Consider the following 24,188-nt stretch of genomic DNA (forward strand, 5'->3'; position numbering starts at 1 on the left):
AAACCATAAATATGATTTTACGGTTTCTCATTAGGAGTTACCATCCAGGAAAAGGATCTTGGCTCATCGTAGACAATATGTTAAAATCCTGCACTCATTGCGCAGTGGTGACCAATGCCCTGATGATCAAAGGTAAATGCAGGTGCTAAGGCCATTAGCTCTGGGCTAGTGCTTGCACTTACCTGCGTCCCTATGATCGGGCAAACAGCGCCCAAGTGAGGCAATAGCACAGAGCTCATTTAAATTAGATTTAAATGAGCTCTGCTTGTATTCCACCCCTATGATCAGAGAACAGCACTCTGATCTTAGGGGCAGAATAGCGCCTTAACCCTACACCAGCTCGGAGCTGGTGTTAGAGTTAAGGCTCTGTTCCCCCCCCCCCCCCCCCACCCCCACCCATCAGAGTCAGTCAGCCCAGAATATCACTGTCAGCCCGAGCTGCCACCATGTCTTGGCGGTCCATTAGACCACGGATCCTCCTCCAAAGGCAAGGCCCTGGTGGTCTAGTGCCCCCCCCCCAAGCTCCCATACAGACCTCCAGCCTCCGACCCTCCCCAACACCCAAAAAAACATACCTTGTGTCCAATTGGGCTGCCGACCCAACTCCCCCCCTTCCCTGGTAGTCCAGTGGCCACCCCCCTCCCCAGTACCTCTGCTTTGGAGATGGTAGTAGCATTCCCTCCTCTTTCCAGTGCTGTCTTCAAAATGGCAGCACCCTGCCCTGCCCAGTGTATCCTGCAATACACTGGGTGGGGCTTCCCTACCATATAAGGGAGTACTGGAGGCAGGTCAACTTTGCTTCAGCACTCACAGGCAGAGAATCTCAAACCCTAGACTCTTTTGGGCAGAAGATGTATCTGGCCCCTATGCTCATCTCCCACATACAATCTTACCAGCCATATATGAGCATTTACTTGTGGAACTTGGTGCACAGTATGTCTGATTTGGCAGACTTTCTCCCACCGGAGCAGGCTGAATCACTTTGCCAGTTGGCCAAGCAGCAGAAGGTGTATCATAGGTTCTTGGCCAGAGGTGCCTACAATACTTTTGATGTGGCTTCCAGGATCTCTGCCCAAAGTATAGCAATGTGCAGACTTTCCTGGCTCTGTGTCTCTGACTTGGATCCGGTGTTGCAGCAGATGCCACATACTGGGGGGATATCTTTTTTGGAGCGAAGAATGGAGGAGGTCACCATTGATATTCCATCCTGCCAGACACATTCTGCACCCTTCTCTTCCTCTAGGAGGTTTTTAGACAAGTCAAAGAGGGTCCCTACTACTCACAGAGGCATAAGTATGCTCCTTCTTCTCACCAGCCTCAGCAGGCACAGCCCCAGTGGGCTCGTTCTCATCAACAACGTATGCCTAAGGCCTAACCATCTCCTCAGTCAAAACAGAGGATGAGTTTTTGACTGGGTCCAGCAGACCATAGCCACAACCAAAGTGACCATTCCAGATGACCTACAAGTAGAAGGGAGGCTGAGCTTTTTTTCAAGAAAGGTGGCCTCTTGTACTTCATACTGATGGGTTCTTCAAATAGTCCATTCCAGTTACACCCTACATTGGCGTCAAAGACTGCCAAATTGTCCTCTGTGAGCATCTTCCTACAGCTCTCAGCATAAGCATGTACTTGCAGAGGAATCCTCTGCCCTTCTAAAGCCCAATGCAGTCAAGCCCATTCCACCAGGGGAAGAAGGGCAGGAATTATGTTCCAGGTACTTCCTTGACACCAAAAAAACCTTCTACACCTCTCCAAGTCTGGTCTCAAGACCAACTCCATAAGGGTTCACCTTAGTGCAATCAGTGCTTATCAATGTGTGGAGGATAAGCCCATCTCTGTACAGCCTCTAGTTGTTCACTGCATGAGAGGTTTGCTTTTGTTGAAGCCCTCTGTCACACCTCCACCTGTGTCATGGGACCTAAATGTCATCCTCACCCAGATGATGAAAGCTCCTTTTAAGCCGCTAGATTCCTGTCACCTGTTTTGGTGACTATTACTTCAGCTCGCAGGGTCAGTGAGCTTCAGGCTTTAGTAGTGGATCCAACTTCTACTAACTTTCTTCACAACAGAGTAGTAAGTTCCTGCATAAGATTCTGTCAGAGTTCCATCTGAACCAGTCCATCGTCCTTCTAATATTCTTTCCCAAGCCTCATGCCCATCCTGGCGAGAGTGCACTTCACACTTGTGGACTGCAAGTGAGCATTGGCCTTTTACTTGGAGCAGACTAGGCCCTGCAGACAGTCCACCCAGCTTTTTGTTTCTTTTGATTCCAACAGGATGGGAGTTGCCATTGGGAAATGTACAATCTCTAATTGGCTGGCAGATTGCATTTCTTTCACTTATACCCTAGCTGGGATGACTCTTGAGGGTCATGTCAAGTCTCACAATGTCAGAGCCATGGCGGTGTTGGTAGCTCACTGGTGGTTAGCCTCCATTGAAGAAATTTGCAAGGCTGCAATGTATTCTTCAGTCCACACATTCACATCTCACTACTGCCTTGAGCAGGATATCAACGTGATAGTCAGTTTGGACAGGCAGTTCTGCAGAATTTGTTTGGGGTCTAGAATCCAGCTCCACCCTCCTAGGCCCATTTTGTTCTGTTCTAGGCTGCACTCTCACACAGCTGTATATAGTTTCAGGTTAATTATTATTTTGAACTCACCATTGCAAGTTCCAATTGACCTCTGGTTGTTGTTTTCGGTGAGCCTAGTAGCTAGGGATTGTCTCGTGTGAGAATACGGCCTGCTTGTACTTGGAGAAAGCTAAGATACTTACCTGTAGCAGATATTCTCCAAGGACAGCAGGCCATTCATTCTCACGTACCTTCCCATCTCCCCTTGGAGTTGTCTCCTGTCCTGATAGCTATGCTATTCTACAGCTGGTCCTGTGCTCTCATGGCAGGTGGGAAGGCACTCACGTATGAGTGGTGGGGATGCTGGTATGTCTTAAAGCTGTACAATGTATTTCAAGCATTTCACACTGGGTGACATGGTTGACGTCACCCACATGTGAGAATGAATGAGCTAAAAAAAATGTGTGCATTATTTCCTAGAGGAAAAGTCCATAAACCATTAGTAAGATAGACTTGCAGAAATCCACTGCTTATTCCTGGAATCTATCCCCCAGATTCTATATAGGTCGCCCAAAATTGGATGCTCAGGGCAGATGTGCACATAACTTAATTAGTTAATGAACCATTATCAATTATTGATAATAATTGGCACTAGTTGCACTTATGTGTGGATCTGCCTACACACTATTCCAGTGGTTCCCAAACCTGGTCCTAGAGGCACCCCAGCCAGTCAGATTTTCAGGATACCCACAATGAATATTCATGAGAGAGATTTGCATGCACTGCCTCCACTGCATGAAAATTTCTCTCATGAACATTCATTGTAGATATCCTGAAAACTTGACTGGCTGTGGTGCCTCCAGGACCAGGTTTGAGAACCACTGTACTATTCTGTAACACTGTGTGCCCAAAGTGTCTCACACGCAACCCAAAAGGGGGTGTGGCCATGGGAGAGGCATAGGCGGGTCAGGAGTACGCCAAAATTTTCGGCACAATGTTATAGAACACCAAGGTAAGACGCCCTCTTGTAGCAGGTTTCAACAAGCATAAGTCTTCGCACCCAAAGTTGAGAATGGATATCTACTCTAACTGCTATTCTATAAAGGGCACTCAGACTGAAGCACCCTTTATAGAATAGCACTTAATGCAGATTTTTCCTGGCACCTAATTTTGACAGGAGACAGTCTACTGCAAAAGTAGAATAGACAACCAAACAGCAGCAGTGATCCAAGGAAGGACAAACACAGCAAGAGTTTATCCAAACATCAGTCTTAACGGAAACAGGACCCAACCTGGCCAAGTTTCAGAAAAAACCTTCACCAGGGATCACATAGGTTTTTAAAAGAAAAAATGAAGTCCAATGCCAAAAGTAAAAGAATGCAGCCAACTGCATCTGCATAGAAAAAGCTCTGGTACAATTCCAAAAGTCTTGCAGCCATTGCACTCATTCACCTGAAGGTCACAAATGTGTCTTTTGTGCTGCAAGCCAAGTGAAGCAAAGTATTAGCATCTCATGGCACAAGAACCTGTCGTTTCTTTCTCTATAATATCAGCAACATTCGCCCTTTCCTTTCTGAGCAAACTAGCAGAACCCTCTTCCACGCTATTATCACCTCTCGCTTAGACTATTGAAACTTGCTTCTCATAGGTCTCCCACTTAGCCATCTCTCTCCTCTTCAATCTGTTCAAAATTCTGCTGCACAACTAATATTCCGCCAGGGTCGTTATGCTCATATTAGCCTTCTCCTCAAGTCACTTCACTGGCTTCCTATCCATTTCTGCATACAGTTCAAACTCCTCCTATTGACCTATAAGTGCATTCACTCTGCAGCTCCTCAGTACCTCTCCACTCTCAACTCTCCCTACATTCCTCCCCGAGAACTCCGATCACTGGGTAAATCTCTCTTATCTGCACCCTTCTCCTCCACCACTAACTCCAGACTCCGTTCCTTTTATCTTGCTGCCCCATATGCCTGGAATAGACTTCCTGAGCCGGTACATCAAGCTCCATCTCTGGCTGTCTTCAAATCTAAGCTAAAAGCCCACCTTTTTTGATGCTGCTTTTAACTCCTAACCCTTATTCACTTGTTCAGAACCCTTATTTTATCATCCTCACCTTAATATTCCATTATCTCTTGTTTGTCCTGTTTGTCCTAATTAGATTGTAAGCTCTGTCGAGCAGGGACTGTCTCTTCATGTTTGAGTGTACAGCGCTGCGTACGTCTAGTAGCGCTATAGAAATGATAAGTAGTAGTAGTAATAAGATCAACCTAGAATCAGTTGCCCACACAAAATAGACCACCCTACTGTATCAGATTCTCTATGAAAGTTTGACTCAGTTAGTGGTATTTCCCTCAGTCATAAATGTTTCTAGGTCAAAAGATTCCTATCTGATAATATTTCCATATTTTAAGAGTGTTCAGCGTAAAAAGATATTGGCATTGTCTTTTTCATATACAGCTGTTCCAATCTGGAACGAGCTTCCTTTGCCAGTAAAAAAAAAATAGACTTCTTATTATGCTTTTTGCAGAAGTCTTAAAACTTATCTTTCTGAACAGTTTTGAATTAGAGTCAATTTTTATATTTTTTTATTTTCATTTATGTAATTGTAGTTCAGTATTTTGTTGTAAACCACTCTGGACTCTTTTTTTGGGGGAAGGGGTCTATAAGCACAGGATTAGATTAGATAGATGGAGGGAAAGCCTTTGCAAAACTTGATAGCCTACCAACAACTTAGTTTTGACGAAAAATACTGTGGGTGCCCAGCCAGTGTTGCCCACACATATTTTTAACATATTTATAAATGACCTAGAGATGGGAGTAACTAGTGAGCTAATTAAATTTGCTGATGATACAAAGTTATTCAAAGTCGATAAATCGCGGGAGGATTGTGAAAAATTACAAGAGGACCTCACGAGATTGGGAGACTGGGTCTAAATGGCTGATGACGTTTAATGTGAGCAAGTGCAAAGTGATGCATGTGGGAAAGAGGAACCCGAATTATAGCTATGTCATGCAAGGTTCCACGTTAGGAGTCACGGACCAAGAAAGGGATCTAGGTGTCGTCGTTGATGATAAATTGAAACCTTCTGCTCAGTGTGCTGCTGTGTCTAAGAAAGCAAATAGAATGTTAGGTATTATTAGGAAAGGAATGGAAAACAAAACTGAAGATGTTATAATGCCTTTGTATCGCTCCATGGTGTGACCGCACCTCGAATATTGTGTTCAATTCTGGTCGCCGTATCTCAAAAAAGATATAGTGGAATTAGAAAAGGTGCAGAGAAACGCGACGAAAATGATAAAGGGGATGGGATGACTTCCCTATGAGGAAAGGCTAAAGCAGCTAGGGCTCTTCAGCTTGGAGAAAAGGCGGCTGAGGGGAGATATGATAGAGGTCTATAAAATAATGAGTGGAGTTGAACGGGTAGATGTGAAGCATCTGTTCACGCTTTCCAAAAATACTAGGACTAGGGAGCATGTGATGAAGCTACAATGTAGTAAATGTAAAACGAATCGGAGAACATATTTCTTCAATCAACGTGTAATTAAACTCTGGAATTCGTTGCCAGAGAATGTGGTAAAGGCGGACAGCTTAGCGGAGTTTAAAAAAGGTTTGGACGGCTTCCTAAAGGAAAATTCCATAGACCGTTATTAAATGTACTTGGGGAAAATCCACTATTTCTGGGATAAGCAGTATAAAGTTTTGTACTTTTTGGGATCTTGCCAGGTATTTGTGATCTGGATTGGCCACTGTTGGCAATAGGATGCTGGGCTTGATGGACCTTTGGTCTTTCCCGGTATGGCAATACTTATGTACTTATGTTCATTGCTCATTGATGGGTTTTTCCATCTCTCTAATTCAGAATCTTTGTCACACCAGTCATCTTTCAATGCTTCATAGAAACACTGCTGACTGGTTATTACTGGTGTTGCTTCTTGTTTTGATGATGTCATAGTCATGGGATCCAAGCACACAAGGGTGGGTGAAACAAGTCCAAATGACCAGCCCAAAGTACAGTAGTAAGAGCACCAAAACAGAGTTTATTAGGACCCTACACCGTCCATGTTTCAGCTAAATGCCTTCCTCAGGGGTCAAACTGTTTAACAGTGCAACAATGAACAAATATACTATGTTGGTGCAGTGAGACCATTAAGTTTATGCGCCATATACGGAATCGGGCCCTAAATAGGTAAAATGAAATAGCAATGCTGAAATTAAATTAAAGTAAGACTGCATTTCTGAAGTAGGCAGTGAAAACTGTTTGGCTGTTTGTAGTTATTCTGAATGCTGTTTTAGATTATTTAATCTGCAATTTTTAATTTGTATTTTATATTTCTTTCTTTTATCACTTTCTATTCTTTAATTTTTTTAAGGCTGCATTTTGATTAAAATTTGTAATTGTGATTAATCGCACAATTAACGGTATTTTATTTATCTATTTATGTTCCCACTGCAGCTTCTTGTGACTCTGGGCAATGGAGGGTTAAGTGACTTGCCCAGAGTCACAAGGATCCGCAGTGGGAACAAAAATAAATAAACAACACACCTTTAATCATGCAATTAATCGCGCTTAAAATTTTAATCGAAATGCAGCCTTAAATTAAAATCCTCCTTCATTAATTCAAGAAGGGTTTTCTTCTCACAGACAGACACTTCTACTGTGGTTATCCCCACAACTCTAAGAATTGGCATGGTAACAGCGTTACCACATGTTATTTGCTGCAGGGCCCATTTTATATGATAGGCCCTGCGGGAAATAACAGCGTTAGTGCATGATTATTGTTAGTAAATGACTCCTGGAGAATTTCTGGGACTACTGAGTAGTTTGCTGCCATCCCTGGTTGCCTCACTTGGAAAACCATTTCTCCTGGAAAGGATGCTTTGGTCAGAATTCTGAACCTTGTTAAATACATCGTCCTTGTGAATTTTCAGAACTCTGACTTTCTTTTACACATAAACTTATGACATCTCTTACTGTTCCTTGAGCTCCACTGTCTGAAATTCATACTCCACCCTCCCTTGGAAACTGGCAGCTCTGCCAGGAAGTTAGTTGTTTTTTGCCCGTTGAACATTACTATCCCTCCCTACACACTGCAGACGCCCTCTAGACCAATCTCAGAAGAAAAATTTTGTCTTTTTCACCAACTACCTCATATGATTGGGTCCAGGGTGCAATTTGTATCCCAGATCCAACCACATGGGTTCTCTCTATGGTGGAGGGTGGTCCTGGTACCCACCATTATTTTGCCAAAGGGCTACAATAACATAAAAATATATTCCTAGACGTAGCTGAGATTCAGTCAGTTTTAAGCTTACTTACAAACATCTACAGCTCTGCTCTCTTTCACTCTCTTCGATCACAACCACAGTTTAAAAAACAAAGATAAAGAAATAATACATCCTAAGACATCATAATAAAGGAAAATATAGAAAATATACGACTCTTAGTAGCATAATTATAAAAACAACCAAAGATAAGACTACAGTTCTGTATGACTTTCAGGCTTATTTTCGAAAGAGAAGGACGCCCATCTTTCAACACAAATTGGGAGATGGTGTCCTTCTCACAGGGTCGCCCAAATTGGCATAATCGAAAGCCGATTTTGGGCACTCTCAACTGCTTTCTGTCATGGGGATGACCAAAGTTCACGGGGGCATGTCAGAGGCGTAGCGAAGGCGGGACTGGGGCATGCCTAACACATGGGCATCCTCGACCGATAATGGAAAAAAGAAGGGCGTCCCTGACGAACACTTGGATGACTTTACCTGGTCCTTTTTTTCTTACGTCCAAGCCACAAAAATGTGCCCTAAATGACCAGATGGCCACCGGAGGGAATCGGGAATGACCTCCCCTTACTCCCCCAGTGGTCACTAACCCCCTCCCACCCTCAAAAAATATTAAAAAAATATTTTTCCAGCCTCTATGCAGCAGTATACAGGTCCCTGGAGCAGTTTTAGTGGTGCAGTGCACTTTAGGCAGGTGGACGCAGGCCCACCCCCCCCTACCTGTTACACTTGTGGTGGTAAATGTGAGCCCTTCAAAACCCACCTGAAACCCAATGTACCCACATGTAGATGCCCCCCTTCACCCCTAAGGGCTATGGTAGTGGTGTACAGTTGTGGGGAGTGGGGTTTTGGGGGCTCAGCACACAAGGTAAGGGAGCTATGCACCTCGGAGCAATTTCTGAAGTCCACTGCAGTTCCCCCTAGGGTGCCCGGTTGGTGTCCTGGCATGTCAGGGGGACCAGTGCACTATGATTGCTGGCTCCTCCCACGACCAAATGGCTTGGATTTGGTCGTTTCTGAGATGGTCGTCCTCGGTTTCCATTATCACCGAAAATCGGGTACGGCCATCTCTAAGGACGACCTAAAGTTTGTGATTTGGGCGTCCCCGACCATATTATCAAAACGAAAGATGGGCGTCCATCTTGTTTCGATAATATGGGTTTCCCCGCCTCTGTCTGGGGACACCCTGCGAAGACGTCCTCAGGAAAACCTGAGCATCCCTTTCGATTATGCCCCTCCACATTACATCATAGAAGGTAGTTCTGTGAGTACAGTGGCTGTGGAACACCCCAGTTTTGAGGAAGCTCCTTCGTTTGGGTCCAGAGAGGAGTAATTTGTGTGATTTCTCACCCCAATCATTTTGAAATGTTGCTTTGACAGCTAGCTGATTAAGGGATGACGTTATCAATGTAGGCTCCTGTTAAGACTTGTTATTTTCCTGTTAACGCCAGATATCAGTAACTAGGAGGGGCATTTTCAAAAAGAAATCCAAGTCAGAATAGAGATGTCCAGCTCATAGCGTCCAAAATGGACTTCCATATCTATTCTCCAATAGGAACTACACCAGGACAGTGGTGTAGCGAGGGCTAATGACACCCGCTGCGCACCTCCCCCCCGGGTGCAGCACGGCGTGACCCCCCCTGCGGCGCACCCCCACTCCGGAGCGACCCCCCCCCCGTAGCACAACCCCCCCCCCCCACCGCATTCTTACCTGCGGGAGGGCCGATCCGCCCCCGAGTGCACATCACTCGGAGCTGCGTCGGCCCCGCTGGTTCCCTGCTTTCTCTGCCCCGGAACAGGAAGTAACCTGTTCCGGGGCAGAGGGAGCAGGGAACCAGCAGGGCCAGCACCCCTCGAGCGCGTGCACCCGGGGCGGACCGCCCCTCCCTCCCTTCCTATGCCACTGCACCAGGATTTTCTGTTCGAAAAGACATGAGATGAACAATAATGCTTGGAAAATGAGCTCCATGGTCTCATTGCATAAAATGGGACCTGTGCTACACTAGGAGAAATTAGTGGTAAACTAACATGTCTTAAAGGTAGCCCATATTGATAACTACACCCTAAATATGGTTATGGTTATTTGACTTGCTATATTGCCCTTTGTTATAACAGCAGAGCAGTTTACAAATTTAATATAATGTATTCATAGAAGAAAGGGAATGCCAATGTCACATAGACTAGAAAAGGCAAAGTCAAAGACAAGACAAAATGCTACTTTATTATGCTTTACTTTACTGCCCTTGTCCAGGCCTCCCATCTTGAAATGCACAGCAAATCCAAGACAACACAAGATGAAAGAGAAAAGAAAGGCTATTCAAAGAGATATGTCTTTAAGGCCGTTTTAAATGTTAGAAAGGATGTGAAGGTGTAGCCTAGCGGTTAGTGCAGCGGACTTCGGTCCTGGGGAACTGAGATCGATTCCCGCTGCAGCTCCTTGTGACTCTGGGTAAAGTCACTTAACCCTCTGTTGCCCCAGGTAAATTGCTTTGGATGTGGTTGCAAAAACTGTAGAAAAGTGGTATTGTGGTGTAGCTATGGGTGGGCACAGGCCCACCTAATCTTGGCTCAGACCCACCCAGCTGCAGCCCCACACTGCTCTCTTCCACCCTCTCCTCCACAGTGTCCCGGCATCTGCACTCTGGTCTCTGAAGCCCTTCCTCCCCAGTGTCAGTGCAGGTGTCCTCACCGCCTGCAAGTGATTCATTCTTGCTGCTTGTGCCGGCCCCGCAGGTTTCAATCTGCCACGTTCCACCAGACACAAAACAGGCAATGACGTCAGTGAGGGTGGGACATAGCAGATTGAAGCCTGCAGGGCGGGCGCAAGCAGCAAGAATGAATCGCTACAGGCGCCTAGGACGCCTGTACCGATATAGGGGAGGGAAGGAGTTCAGAGACAGGAGTGCAGATGCCAGGGCGCCACAGAGGAGAGAAAGTAGATGTGGGGTAAGTGAAAAAAAAACCCTCATGTTCTTAAAAATATCTCCGGGAAGATATTTGTGGTGTGTGGTTGGAGGGGGAGGGGGGGAAGGTGCACATGGAAGGGCCCATCCAATCTACCTCTGGGTCCATCCAAAATACAGAGTCTGGCTATGCCTCTGGAAATGTAGTTTCAGTTCATAGGTACAAGGGAATAGCATGCCAGAGTGTTGGTACACGGAAGAAAAAGCTTGTTGATAAGTAGAATCCAAGTAGTCAGACCGTGCTGGAAAAAGTAAAGTCAATCAAAAGTTTTGGAAAGTCATATACAAAAAGATTTTTTTTATATATAAACAAAATAAGTCTTCTGTTTCTTTGGTTTTCTTCTTGAGGTTTTGAGTGAAAATCTGGAATTTACAGGGAAACTGAACCATCTGGCTGGTTGAGAAAGTCTATCATGAATCCCACAAAAGTATATTTCAGTTCATCCATATTTCTTGGGGACCCCCCCCCCCTCAAAAAACTCTAAGTTTCAGGCTCCGAAGATATATTTATGTAAATTGCTTAAAGAACCGAGTTAACGTGGATATTTTGATTATATAGTCTTTCTGGGGGGAGGGGATGGGTTTTGGGAGCCATCATTAGTCTAACTGCTTCTCCCTTCTTGTGACTCTCACAGCTCCACCCAAGATTCTTAATATCACCGTTGCTTATGACAGCAGCTATGGCTACAGCGCACTATGCACAGCAGAAGGAGAGCCACTGCCATCTCTGATATGGACTGGTCCAGAGCACAGCAACTACACCACCACCATCATACAACAATCGCTGAAGCATCAGATAATAGCAGAACTCCACTACCTTGCTCAAGATGGAAAATACACATGCATTGCCATGAACAGCCACGGAAAAGCAGAGGGTGCTGTCTATTTCTTTAAGTTTAAATCAGGAACCAGTTCCTTTATTTTCTTTCTGTTCCTGTCAGCACTTGGAGTAAAATTGCTCCTATTATTTGTCATACTTGGGATGGCTGCTTATTGTGGCAGAGGTAAGCACCAATGCATCTTTGGGATTTGCTCTTTGAGTGTCAGATTGTACAACTAACTTCCTCTCTTGTATCTATTCTGTTTGTTTGTTTGTTTCTCCTTCCTTGATCCTGTGGTCAGCTCTGTAGGGAAACAGTAGGGTATGTCTCTTGAGTTTCCAGCCTTCAGTGTTATACTGGAGGTTTGTAATAATTTGTTTCACGTTTTTGCAGAATCAAAAACAGTGGAAGAGATGAGCAAACTATCTATCTATTTATGCATGCATGCATTCTTGTATCCCACTGTTATCCAAAACAAGTTTCGGTTCAAAGTGGCTTACAAATTGCATTCTAGTTAGCAGTTACAGTAATGATTTACATTTTACATTTCGGTTAAGACTTACTGTGATGGTTTATGATTACAGATTACATTTTGGTTGGACCTATAAGGATGTTTTATGATTACTACTACTACTTATCATTTCTATAGCGTGACTGGGATGAGCAGCAATAGCTATTTATTGTAGAATTTTTAAAAGAGGTATGTTTTCAGTTCTTTTCCAAATAGAAGATAGTTTATGAGTTCCACCATTTGGAGCCCAAGTAAATACAGCCATGTAGGTAGTTCTGTTGTATATGTTTCTGCAGTTTGGTAGGTGAAGAAGTAGGTAGTTTCTGATCTCTGGGCTTGCATTTCTTGGGGATAATTTTACCGTGTCTAGCACATATTCTGGGGACACACCAAATAATATTTCAAGGATGATGTTGCTTGCTTTGAAGATCAGTCTTGCCTTGATTGGCAGCCAATGTAGTGTTTTAAGTAGTGGGGTAGCTCGTTCATATTTCGACTTCTTGAAAATTAACCTTGCTGCTATGTTTTGGATGGCTTGCAACGATTTTGGTGTGTTTTCCTTGCAAACAACGTATACTGCATTGCAGTAGTCCAGTTGTGAAAGTATCATCGATTGTACTATTATCCGGAATGATTACCTAGGAAAGTAGTCCCTGATCCTTCTCAGTTTCCATAGTGTTCTGAAGCATTTTGTTGTGACTGCTGATATTTGACTGTCTAGTGTTAGGTGTTTGTTAAGAATGATTCCCAGTATTTTTAATCGTGGTTGATTGTGAAGTTTTGGTGGGCTGTGGGGTTATGCGCACTTGATAGTACCAGGAATTTGGTCTTGTCTCTATTTAATTTGAGCCTGAAAGTTTCTGCCCATTTTTTCATAAGGTTCAGACCTGTTTTGATTTTGTCCATTATTTCTGTGATGTTTTTGTTGAAAGATATGTAGATGGTGACATCATCTGCATATATGAATGGCTTGAAACCCAAGATCTCCAGTATTTTTCCGAGTGGTGCCATCAATACATTGAACAGTGTTGGTGATATTGGAGAGCCCTGTGGTACCCCACACTTGGAAATCCAGGAGATTGATAGCTGGTTGGACATTTTTTACAACATAGGATCTAGTCTTTAGGAAGCCATTGAGCCATGCGGCCACTGTACCGCCAACTCCCATGTAGTCGAGCAGGGTCATCATGTTGTGTGGTCTACTAGATCGAATGCACAGGATATGTCAAATTGCATTAATAGTATATTCTTTATTAGGCTTCTGGACTTCATTATCAGGGTGGTTGGGACTGTTTCAGTACTGTGTTGTGGTCTGAAACCTGATTGGGAGTTATGCAAGATTGAAAATTTTGTGAGGTATTCCATTATTTGATGTGTTACCAGTCAGTAAGTGGTTTTGAGTCCACAGGCCTTTAATTTGTGAGATCACTGATCTTGTTGGTTGTGTTCTTGGGCATTGGAGTGAGAATGATTTTGCCTTTATCTTTTGGGAATTATCCTGCTTTTAGCATGTATGTGATATGTTTGGTGATGTATTCGATGAACCAATCTTGGGTTTTTCAAGTGGTTGGAGCATTCGTCTAGCAGAAATTTCACATGTGCGTATTTCGCCAGTAGTGCCCTTACTGTGCTCATTTTCGGTGGTTCAAATGCGGATCAGGTTCTGTCTGTCACAGTACTTGTTGTTGGTTTTGCAGTCTTATAGGAAGTCAGTGATGGATGTTTGCAGTGTCTTTAGGTTAGATCTTGTTTTTGTTATTTTTTGTTTGAAGTGTTGTGCTAACTCATCCACGGTAGGTGGTGTTTCGGTTGATGCCATTATGTCTTGTGTTTTCAGTAGATTGTTCATAAGTTCTAAAAAATAATTTGTATTAGTCTGTTCTGGGTTAGTGTACATGTTGTAGTATTCTGCTTTGGCTTTCTTTGTATTATGTTTGTACATTCTTATAGTTTTCCTGCTTTGTTTATTCTGTTTTGCTTTTGGCCCATTTTCTTTCTAGTTTCCTGTATAGTTTTTTCATATGTAATAGCACATCATTGAACCAGGGTCTGGGTTGTGTTTTATTTCTTATTTTTGTTTTAAGTGATGCTATTTTGTTCAGTGTTCTCATGAAATGGATGTTATTAGATTCTAGGTTTCTATGTTCAGTCATCACTGTTGTCCAGAAGGTCTAGTCATCTATCTTCCCTCTGGTCATGAGTGTGTGTGGTGGTCTTGGTTTTCTGTTTTTTCTGTTCATTTTCTATTGCAGTGTAAAAGTGAGCTTTGTTGTGGTCTGACCATGGTACTTCTTCCCATTTGTGGTTATCTATTGTGGGTTTGTTGTTTGCTGGTAGTCTGTGGGCTAGCAAGTCTAGCTGATGACCTTTTGCATGGGATGAGGTGCCTTCTGCTATTGTGAAAGGAGTTAGGAAGTTCATAAGAGTTTTGGTGTTAGTGTCATTCTGTTTGTCTAGGTGCAGGCTGATATTGCCAATTAGTAGGACATTTTGTTGGTTTGTGCAGGTGTTTGATACAAAGTCCATGAAGTTGTCTTGGGCATTTGTCTAGCTACCTGGTGGTTGATAGAACAGTATGATGCATAGTTGGCCTACGAGTGTTGTATCAGTGATTTTGCATGCTTGCTTGAAGACCCACCCCAGCCCGCCCTGTGGGATTCAATGGCCAGCCTTGTTCACAGCAGTTTCCCTTTGAATTTGGATTTCTTTTGGGCTTCCTGGGGGAGAAGAGGGTAATCCCACCCACTAAAACTTCTTTCCTCACGTGGAGGCACTGAGCGCCATGTGAGTAAGGGACTGACGGAGACTGCCTTTGGGAGGCTCCAACCGGGTTGGACCCTGAATCCAGGAGCACCCAGTAAAGGGGCGTTAAATAAAATTCTAGAGGTACTGCTGGAATTCAGAAGAATTTGAGAAAATACTTTTATTTAAACTGTGGAAAGACTGGCATCAAGAGAGTAAACTACATTTTGTGGATTACAAATATTGTGTCTTGTGAATTACAAAGTTGATTGCCCTGTGGATTACAAATACAAGTACTGCAAGGATTACAAACGTTGGTGCCTGAGAATACCGGAGGGACTGTTGGTATAGACTCAGTGAAATTCGGGATTTCCCACCCAGTGAAAACCCACACAAAGAGCACCAAAACTGTGAGTACCTGGGTAAAGGGCGGGAAGAACTTGCTGAATTATCATGGCAGCAGTTCTCCCGCTGGCCAAGGACGAGAAGGATAGAATGCTCCAGTAATAGCATGCTGCAGAGAATTTGCGAGTGATCTGTCATTGGACAGTTAGGGCATGTGACGTACACCCCAGAGGGCACAGGGCAGGTGTGTGCAATACCACCCTATGAAATCTGCCTAGCTGCATGGTACTTTTTTTTTTAATGTGTCCAAGAAGGTGGAGAGGTGTTTGGAGAGAATGGTGCACTGACAGCAGGCCTGCCATGGAGCTGCGAGTGGAGGATGGCACAGTGGTAAGCCACATCTGATCTGGCTGCCCCTAATAGAATGAGCTCATGCCAGTTAAACAGTATTGCCCAGATTGTGGGACCGAATTCTATAAGAAAGAAGAGAGCAGTGGGTCATCTGGCAGTGTGAATCCCATCCACTATGGAGGGAGAAGGGTGCAGATTGGGCCAAATCGCCAGAGGGCTCAATCAGAGGACCAGCCCTAGAGGATATCTCAGGGGAGGACCCCGGGTCTGAGAGGGAGATGTCATCAGAAACCCCCTCCACAGAGTTGTGGGAGGAGGCAGCCAGGTTGAAGGATACAATGGGGCCGGCGTCCATCTGCCAAGACTGGGGGAGCCTGGGCGAGGCAGAGCAAAGTGATAGCATTCCCTCTACATCCTTGTCATTATCAGAGAGTAGTCCAGAGCCTCTGTCCAGTTGGATCTGTGGTCAGGGCGAAGATGGCGACTAGTGGACACGGAGGTAGTGGCAGCCCAGGGGGCTTCAGTGATACTGAGGAGGGCTGCCACAGTGCCCATGCTCTTGAGGGAGAAGGTGGAGCCCCCAAATAAACCACCAGAGATCCTACACCCCCCTTGAAACTGCAGCATGTGGAAGGTGGCAAAAGACCCAGAAACAGTGTGCCAGTGCCAGCAACCATGCTGGATTTCTTGTGTTTAGCTACTGGAGAGTTGGACACCAGCATACAGTGGATGGTTCATAGTCTGGAGGTAGATCATCTCCTCCAGACCCTGTAGATTCCCACCAATATTGTGGACTCTGAGGAGCATCCTGGGCTAAATCCCGAAGCCCTGGAAGGGTGCTGGCTTGGAGAACCAGTGCCAGAGGAGCTCCTAACCAACATCTGGATTGAGAGTTACAGAGCTGTAGAGACTAAGCTTCATAGATTGAATGCTACCTAAAGAAACTGATGTGGGACCTGTGAGGTTTGCCTTACGTTATGTTCTTCTGAATGTGATGTGCCTCATGGACTCACAATAGGTGTGGGTCAAGGAAGAGCTTTATCGGCAAATGAAGAAAGACCCCATGTACCCTGTTGAAATGGAGAATCCAAGGTGAAGGAACATATCCTGGTCCAATATGCAGACTGGACTGTGGGCCAGTCTGTCTGGACCAACTATGTTGAGGTCGTGGATTCATATCATGGCCCAAAATTTATAGGGTAACCCAGCCACTCAGGGCCAGAGTGATGGTGCAAAAACCTGACCCTAATTGCATTGATTGAGGATTAGGACTCGAGTCCAATGAACTGCAGGAATGTAACTGTTAAAATGATAGTTATTATGGTATGATATGGAAAGTATAGGGATAAAGGAAAGTAAATGGTTGGGCATTTGGCCCTGGATACAAGGAAAATATTATGTTAAAAGAAGAAGGAAGAGAGTGATTAGGGTAGTTATAAGGTAAGCGTTCATAATTGAAATATGTTGGAAATATGCTTGCACTTTCGAATCACGTTTTTCCAAATATGAGCCTAGCTGCCATGTTTTGAGTGGTTTGAAGTTTCTTTAAGGTTTGTTCTTTGCATCCTGCATAGATTCCATTGCAGTAGTCTAGTTGGCTAATTACCATTGATTGTATCAGGTGACGAAAGGTATCCCTCGGGAAGGATTGTTTCACGCGTTTGAGCTTCCACGTTGAGTGGAACATCTTCTTTGTGGTGAATTTTACTTGGCTCTCCAGTGTTAGGTTGCGGTCTATTATGACGCCAAGGATTTTCAGGCTGTCTGAGATGGGGAGGGTGTGACCTAGGGTGTCGATGCTTGGGGTAGTCTGTGCTGTATTAGGACGAGAGGACAAGGCAGTGTGTTTTTTCTTTATTGAGTTTTAGTTGGAATACATTAGCCCATGAATCCATGCTATTCAGGCTTAGTTCGATTTGTTGGCGATTTCTTGCAGTTCGGTATTGTAAGGGATGTAAATTAATCATCGTGCATAGATGAAAGGGTTGAGGCCTTGATTGGCTAGGGACTTAGCTAGTGGGATCATCTTTAGGTTGAAGAGGGTCGGTGATAGTGGTGATCCTTGAGGTACTCCACAGTTTGCTTTCCACGGTGATGATACGTTAGAGTTTGATTGTACTTGATATGATCTTGGTTAGGAAACCTTTGATCCAGCTGAGTATGTTTCTACTGATCCCAAATTTATCTAGTAGACTTATTAATATATTGTGGTCTACCATGTCGAACGCGCTTCACATATCGAATTGAAGGAGGAGGATGCTTTTGCCTATTGCTATTTCTTGTTTGAATTTGGCTAGGAGAGTGAGTAATACTGTTTCGGTGCTATGGAGGGGGCAAAATCCTGATTGTGATTCATGTAATATTGTGAATTTATTTATGTAGTCTATGAGTTGTTTGGTTACCATGCTTTCCATCAGTTTAACTGCCAGTTGGATGGATGCTACTGGTCGGTAGTTGGTGATGTCGTCTGTTTTTTTCTTGGTGTCTTTTGGTATTGGGGTGAGTAGAATGTTGCCTTTTTCCTTGGGGAAATGACCTTGTTGTAGCATGTGGTTTAGGTGGGATGTGAGGTCTGTTATGAAGCGTTCTGGGGCGGATTTCAGTAGGTAGCTGGGACAGGTATCTAGTTTGCAGTGAGAGTTGGAGAACTTCCTGATAGCTTGGGTAACTTTCGGCGGTCAGGGGGGCAAAATTTGACCAGGTTCAGTCGGCCGAGTATTCACCAGGGGTTGGGTCCAGCTTGTTGAGGAAGTTTTCAATGTCAGTATTTCCTTGTGGTATCATGTTGTGTAGGTTAATGATTTTTTCATTAAAATAATTGGCGAGTTTGTCTGCAGGTGGGATGTCTGTGTTCGTTATAGTGACCATGTTGGTATCTAGGAGTTTGTTCACGAGTTGATATAATTTTTTCGTGTCTTTGTGACCTATCCATGTGGCACAGTGAAGAGAGCAGCTCTGGAGGAAGATCTCTTCTGCTGGTGAGGCCTGGGGGCCCAGCGCCAGAGTTTTCTCTCTCCTGCTCCTGTTGGGACACGATCATCCAGGTTCCCTCAGGAGCAGGAGAGAGAGAGAGAAACCCCAGCACCGGGCCCCCCTTAGAGGCCTAGGCCTGGGGAATTCCCCTCCCTTCTCAGCGGCCCTGGATATATTTGGTTTCATTTGCTTTACTTTCAGATGGATGTTTGTTGTTTTAAGGCATATCTCTAAATTTTCGTCTCATTTTTCTTAGATAATTCTCCAGCACAGCCCCATCTCGTACGGTAAGTCTTTATTTGTTTTAAGGGTCTGCTATTACAGAGCCCACTGACAAAACTGTCAAAATGCAGAAACTCTGAAGCTTTGTAACCCTCATAATAAACTGTAGCATTAGAACAGTCACATTGATCCAAGTGAAAATTGGAGTCTTTAGTTATAATGTTTTTTGAAAGATGCTACATAGGACCAGGTTAATCTAGTATTCTAGTTAATCTAGTAGATGCCACATAGGTGCACAGCTATAGAATTAGCCCCTTAGGGCCAGGTTTCTATATACGACGCCTAAAATATCTGCACGGTAAACATTTCCATCTAAGCGTATTCTATAAGTGATGCCTAGATTTAGGCGTGTATATAGAACTAGTAAAAAAAGGCCCGTTTCTGGCTGAAATGAAACGGGCGCTAGCAAGGTTATCCCCCTCCCTCTCTCGGTCCCCTCAGAGGAGTGGAAGTAAGCCTATGTAGTCCACTGTAAGCAAGGAAGGCAATTAGGGTAACTGTTTCCCCTGCGCCATGCAGCCGTCATTGCCATACACTCAAAGTAAACCTATGTAGTCCACTGTAAGCCAGGAAGGCAATCAGGGTAATCTCTGTTCCCCTGCGCCGTGCAGCCGTCATTGCCATACACTCAATTCAAAGCAAACCTGTGAGGTGCTGCATCCATGTTGTCGTTCACCATCCTCCCTTCCCTCTCGTAGTAGACAGGAGTGGAAGTAAGCCTATGTAGTCCAGTGTAAGGCAATTAGAGTAATATCTGTTTCCCCTGTGCCGTGCAGCCGTCATTCCCATACACTGAAAACAAAGGAAACGTGTGAGGTGCTGCATCACGTTGTCGTTCTGCTGTTGGCGCGGCGGGATGGCGAGCGCGAGCAACTCCAAACATCAGGGAGGAGGGTGAGTGAGGGAGGGCTCAGAGCGGGGTGATGTCCAGCGGTGCCGGCAAGTTGGGACAGGAGGGGGCCCAGGGGGAGGGAGAGAGCGTGCTGCGGGTCCAAGTGCGGGGCTGGAACTTGGAGGAGAGGAGAGAGAGGGCTGCGGCAAACAACTCAGGCTCCAAGGGGCGGCGGCGGTTCGGGAGAGGAGAGGAGAGGAGGTCGTCGGTGGTTTTTTGAGGGCGGTTGACAGGGGGAGGAGTAGGGAAACACGCTCCGCGTGTTTCCCTACTCCTCCCCCTGCCTGGGTCGCGGTTTGTTGCTGTGCATCGGGCTGGTGACATCATCCGAGACGCAGCCAATCAGTGGGATGATCTACTCCATCTACCAGACCACCTTCGAGAGATCCTCCACGGTTCCAGGCAGCCTCAGAATGTTGGAGGTGAGAATTATTATATAGGAAATGCCTAGTTGATATCCCAGTGCATACGTGCGTCCATTTATTTACACCAATGAAAACATGGTGTAAATCCCTGTAAGTAGATTTACATGCACTGGGCCATATTCTATAATAACATGTATAAATTTTGGAATGTCCACGAAACACCCATAGCTATGCTCTTTTGAACTGCAAATTTAGTCACAGTTCATTACAGAATCTGCTTAGCGAGTTATGTGTGTAAATTCTAATTATTGAGAAAGGGAATGGAACTTGATATTTTACCTTTTTGTGGTTTTTGCAACTACATTCAAAGCAGTTTACATAGTATATTCAGTTACTTATTTGTACTTGGGGCAATGGAAGATTAAGTGACTTGCCCAGAGTCACAAGGAGCTGCAATGGGAATCAAACCCAGTTCGCCAGGATCAAAGTCTGCTGCACTAACCACTAGGCTACACATTATTGCTTGTTAAATGCTGTTAAGTACACTGATTGGCTTGCTAAGCCAATTAAGTTATGCATATTTTTATAGAATACTAGTAAAAAAGGCCCGTTTCCGAAACAAATGAAACGGGCGCTAGCAAGGTTTTCCTTGGAGTGTGTATTTTTAAGAGAGTGTGTGAGAGCGAGTGTGTGTGAGAGAGAGAGAGAGAGAGAGAGAGAGTGAATGTGCGAGTGTGTGACAGAGAGTGAGTGAGTGTGGGTGTGAGTGTGTCTGTGAGAATGAGTGTGTGTGTGTGTGTGGAAGTGCGTATGTGTGACACAGTGAGTGTGAGTGTGTTTCACACAGATACAGTGATTGGGAGAGAGTGAGACTGTGTTCGAGTGTCTGTGTGAGAGAGAGAGTGAGACTGTGCGCGAGTGTCTCTGAGAGAGTGTGTGTGTGGGAATGAGAGTGTGTGTGAGAATGAGTGTGTGCCAGGATGGTCCCCCCTCCTGCAAGGTGCCCCCCTCTCTGTCTCCCTGCCATGTGTAAGTGTGTATTTGTGAGAGAGTGAGTGTGTGAGTGTGTTTGTGAGAGAATGTGTGTGGGAATGAGAGTGAGTGTGAAAATGAGAGTGTGTGGCAGGATGGGCCCCCCTCCCTCAGATGTGGCCCCCTCCTCTCCTGCCAGGTGCAAGTGTATGTTTGTGAGTGTGAGAGAGTGAGACTGTGTGCGAGTGTCTCTGTGAGAGAGTGTGTGTATGGGAATGTGAGTGTGTGTAAGAATGAGAGTGTGTGCCAGGGTGGCCCCCATCTGCCAGGGTGGCCCCCTCCCTCCCAGGTGCAAGTGTGTGTTTGTGACAGAGAGAGAGAGAGTGTGTGGGGGAATGAGCGTATGTGCCAGGGTGGGGCGCCTCCCTCCCCTCCCAGATTTAAGTGTGTGTTAGTGACAGAGAGAGTGAGTGTGTGTGTGTTTGTGAGAGAGAGAGAGAGTGTGTGTGTATGAAGGAGAGTGTGTGCCAGGGTGGCCCCCCTCCCTCATTGCCTGCTTCCCTGCCAGGGGCCCCCTCCCTCTCCCCACCACCTCCTCCTCCAGCCCTCCCTGCCACTTGATTCTGTTCTTCGGTACTCCTCCCCATGCCTGCTAGCACTGATGTTTACCTCCTCCTCTTCTGTCCCTCCCTGCCTCTTGATCGGCGATCTTCGTGACTCCTCCCCTGCCTCCTCCGGGCCGCCCTGCCACTTGATGTTGTATCTTTGGTACTCCTAGGGCTGGCGCTATAAAAAGAAGCGCTCAGCTGTCCTGAGCGCTAACTACAAAAATGTTTAAGAAAATGTAAAAACGCGGCACCGCAGGCAGCCTTGAGGCATTGGCTGCTGGCTGTGCAGGCTCCTCCCGTCTCTTACGTCACTGCCCCCGGAGCGACGTAGGGGCAGTGACGTAAGAGACGGGCGGAGCCTGCACAGCCAGCAGCCAATGCTCAAGGCTGCCTGCGGTGCTGCGTTTTTTTTTGTTTGTTTGTTTTTACATTTTTTGTTGTTTGCGCAGGTTAGTCAGCTGATTGCTTCTTTTTTTGTAGCACCGGCCCTGCTGCTCAACATGAAAAGCAGCAGTGGCCGGCAATGGGAGCTGGGGCTGGCGCTGTCGCGGTGGAGGAAAAGTGGGCTGGCAGGTCCCGTCTAGGGCCGGCCGTGGCTACGCCCCTGGCAGCAGTCTTGAGCGATTCTACTCCTCCCCCTACCTGGGTTGTTGTTTGCTGGGGGGGGGGTGTTACATGTGTTTGCGGTGGCAACCTGGAGCGATTCTACTCCTCCCCTGCCTGGGTTGGTGTTTGCTGGGGTGTGGCGTTCAGTGTGTTTGCGGTGTCAACCTTGGGGGGGGTGTTTTGGTGACGGGCGGCGACTTTGGTGGGCGGGGGACGTGCTGGGGGGTTTTGTTCCGTGTGTTAGCGGTGGCAAACTTGGGGGGGGGGTTTGGTGACGGTCGGCGACTTTGGGGGGTGGGGGAAGAGGGCGGATAGTATGTTTCCAACCTTCTAATGGGACGTCATTTTAGGTTGAGCGCTGTTATTTGCTGTGTCATTGCTCCGCCCTCGACGTCATTACGTTTGATGCGTGGGCGGGGCAGACACTCATGGAGCAAAAAAGTGGTCTCAGCCGCCTCACTTTAGAACGTTGGGAAAATGAGGCTTCATTAGAATGTTGGAGGTGCGTTTTATAGAGAGATGCCTGGATTTCAGCTCAGATCTCTAGGTGCACTATATGGAATCCGGCAATTAATGCTGAGTTTATAGTATGATGTATACGTACTGTATGTTAACCTCATCACCTTTCTCTTGTCAGGCAACATGTGCAAGAATCAACATATGAAAATTTTGATCAGAAGACTTACCCAAGTGCCAACCATAGCTGAGAACTGAAAATGAATGTACATACTGTATGCAATCAGGATATCATTGACATGAATGGTAATATACCTACAGGAATGACTGAATACCACATGACATTCATCTGTGCCCTTACATGCGCTACAGCTTGTATAAAATGTTCAAACTATCTTCACAGTGACCCAATTTACCATAAGCACATTGTACCTGCTGTGTTTCATCTCCGTTCACTCCCTGGGAACTGATGGAACACATTTAAAATTGGTTTATGAAGACCTAAGGGACTGAGGCACACCTTTTTCCCAACCACACTTTCAATGAATGCTCTCCTTATCATCAGCTGAGGTTCTCTTCTAAAGTTCTACCCTCCATTCCATCATTAAACAAAATGGAGGAGATTTGATATATGGCGCCTAAAAAATCAGCGCTGAAATCAGTGCCGACTAAACGTATTCTATAATCGCCACCTAGATTTAGGTGCCGACTAAGTTGATATTTCAGCACTTAAATCTGCACACATCCATTTACACCAACTAAACATTGGTGTAAATCCCAGCATGTAGATTTAGGCACACTGTGCCATATTCTATAACTAGGCGTCTACATTTCAGAACGTCCATGAAACGCCCATTTCCCCACCTGTAACTATGTCCCTTTTTGCCTAAATCTAAGTGCACTAAATTGAATCTGGGAGAATGAGAGTAATTTTGCAAAGGTCTTTTCCATGTGTACGTGACCACAAACACTCCGCTGTAAAATTCCAACAAGCATAAAAACATGCATATTCACATGATGGTGCGTAATTTGCCAGTAGATGTCAATGTACATGCCTACAATGTAGGTGTGATTTCTACTGCTTTTGATGTGTTTTATAAATGCACATAGGCCTTTATAAAATAGTATCACAAAAGAAATCCACTGTAAACAAAAACAACCATAAAGAGAAAATGGAAGGAAAAGCCTCAAAGAACTCAAGAATCGCAAACGATCTAACGAGCTGAAATGATCCAACGATCACTTATTCCTTCATCATTGGCATAAAAACCTTCTATAAAAAATATCAAAATATCCAAATATGTCAAAAACAAGCAAAACAGAGTCTCAGTCTTTTTTCAAAGTATAACCATATCAAGAAAAGTAAATCCAAAAGCACTTATCTTTAAGGGTTCCTAGTGTGTCCACAATTTGACAGATAAGGCTGAGCTCGCGCGCCTAGC

At 45.1% G+C, this 24,188-nt stretch overlaps 1 protein-coding gene across 1 annotated transcript in view; it reads left to right on the top strand.

Moving 5' to 3' along the window:
- LOC115459129 (sialic acid-binding Ig-like lectin 15) overlaps nt 1-23,096 on the top strand; it is a 39,853-nt gene extending 16,757 nt beyond the window's left edge. Inside the window, 3 exon segments of the mRNA XM_030189001.1 lie at nt 11,458-11,826; nt 18,822-18,852; nt 22,928-23,096. Of these exon segments, the coding sequence (XP_030044861.1) occupies nt 11,458-11,826; nt 18,822-18,852; nt 22,928-22,997 (470 nt within the window). The 3' untranslated portion in view covers nt 22,998-23,096.
- Nucleotides 23,097-24,188: the final 1,092 nt, after the last annotated feature.

Source organism: Microcaecilia unicolor, unplaced genomic scaffold (genome assembly GCF_901765095.1).
Source record: "Microcaecilia unicolor unplaced genomic scaffold, aMicUni1.1, whole genome shotgun sequence".
Lineage (NCBI taxonomy): Eukaryota > Metazoa > Chordata > Amphibia > Gymnophiona > Siphonopidae > Microcaecilia > Microcaecilia unicolor.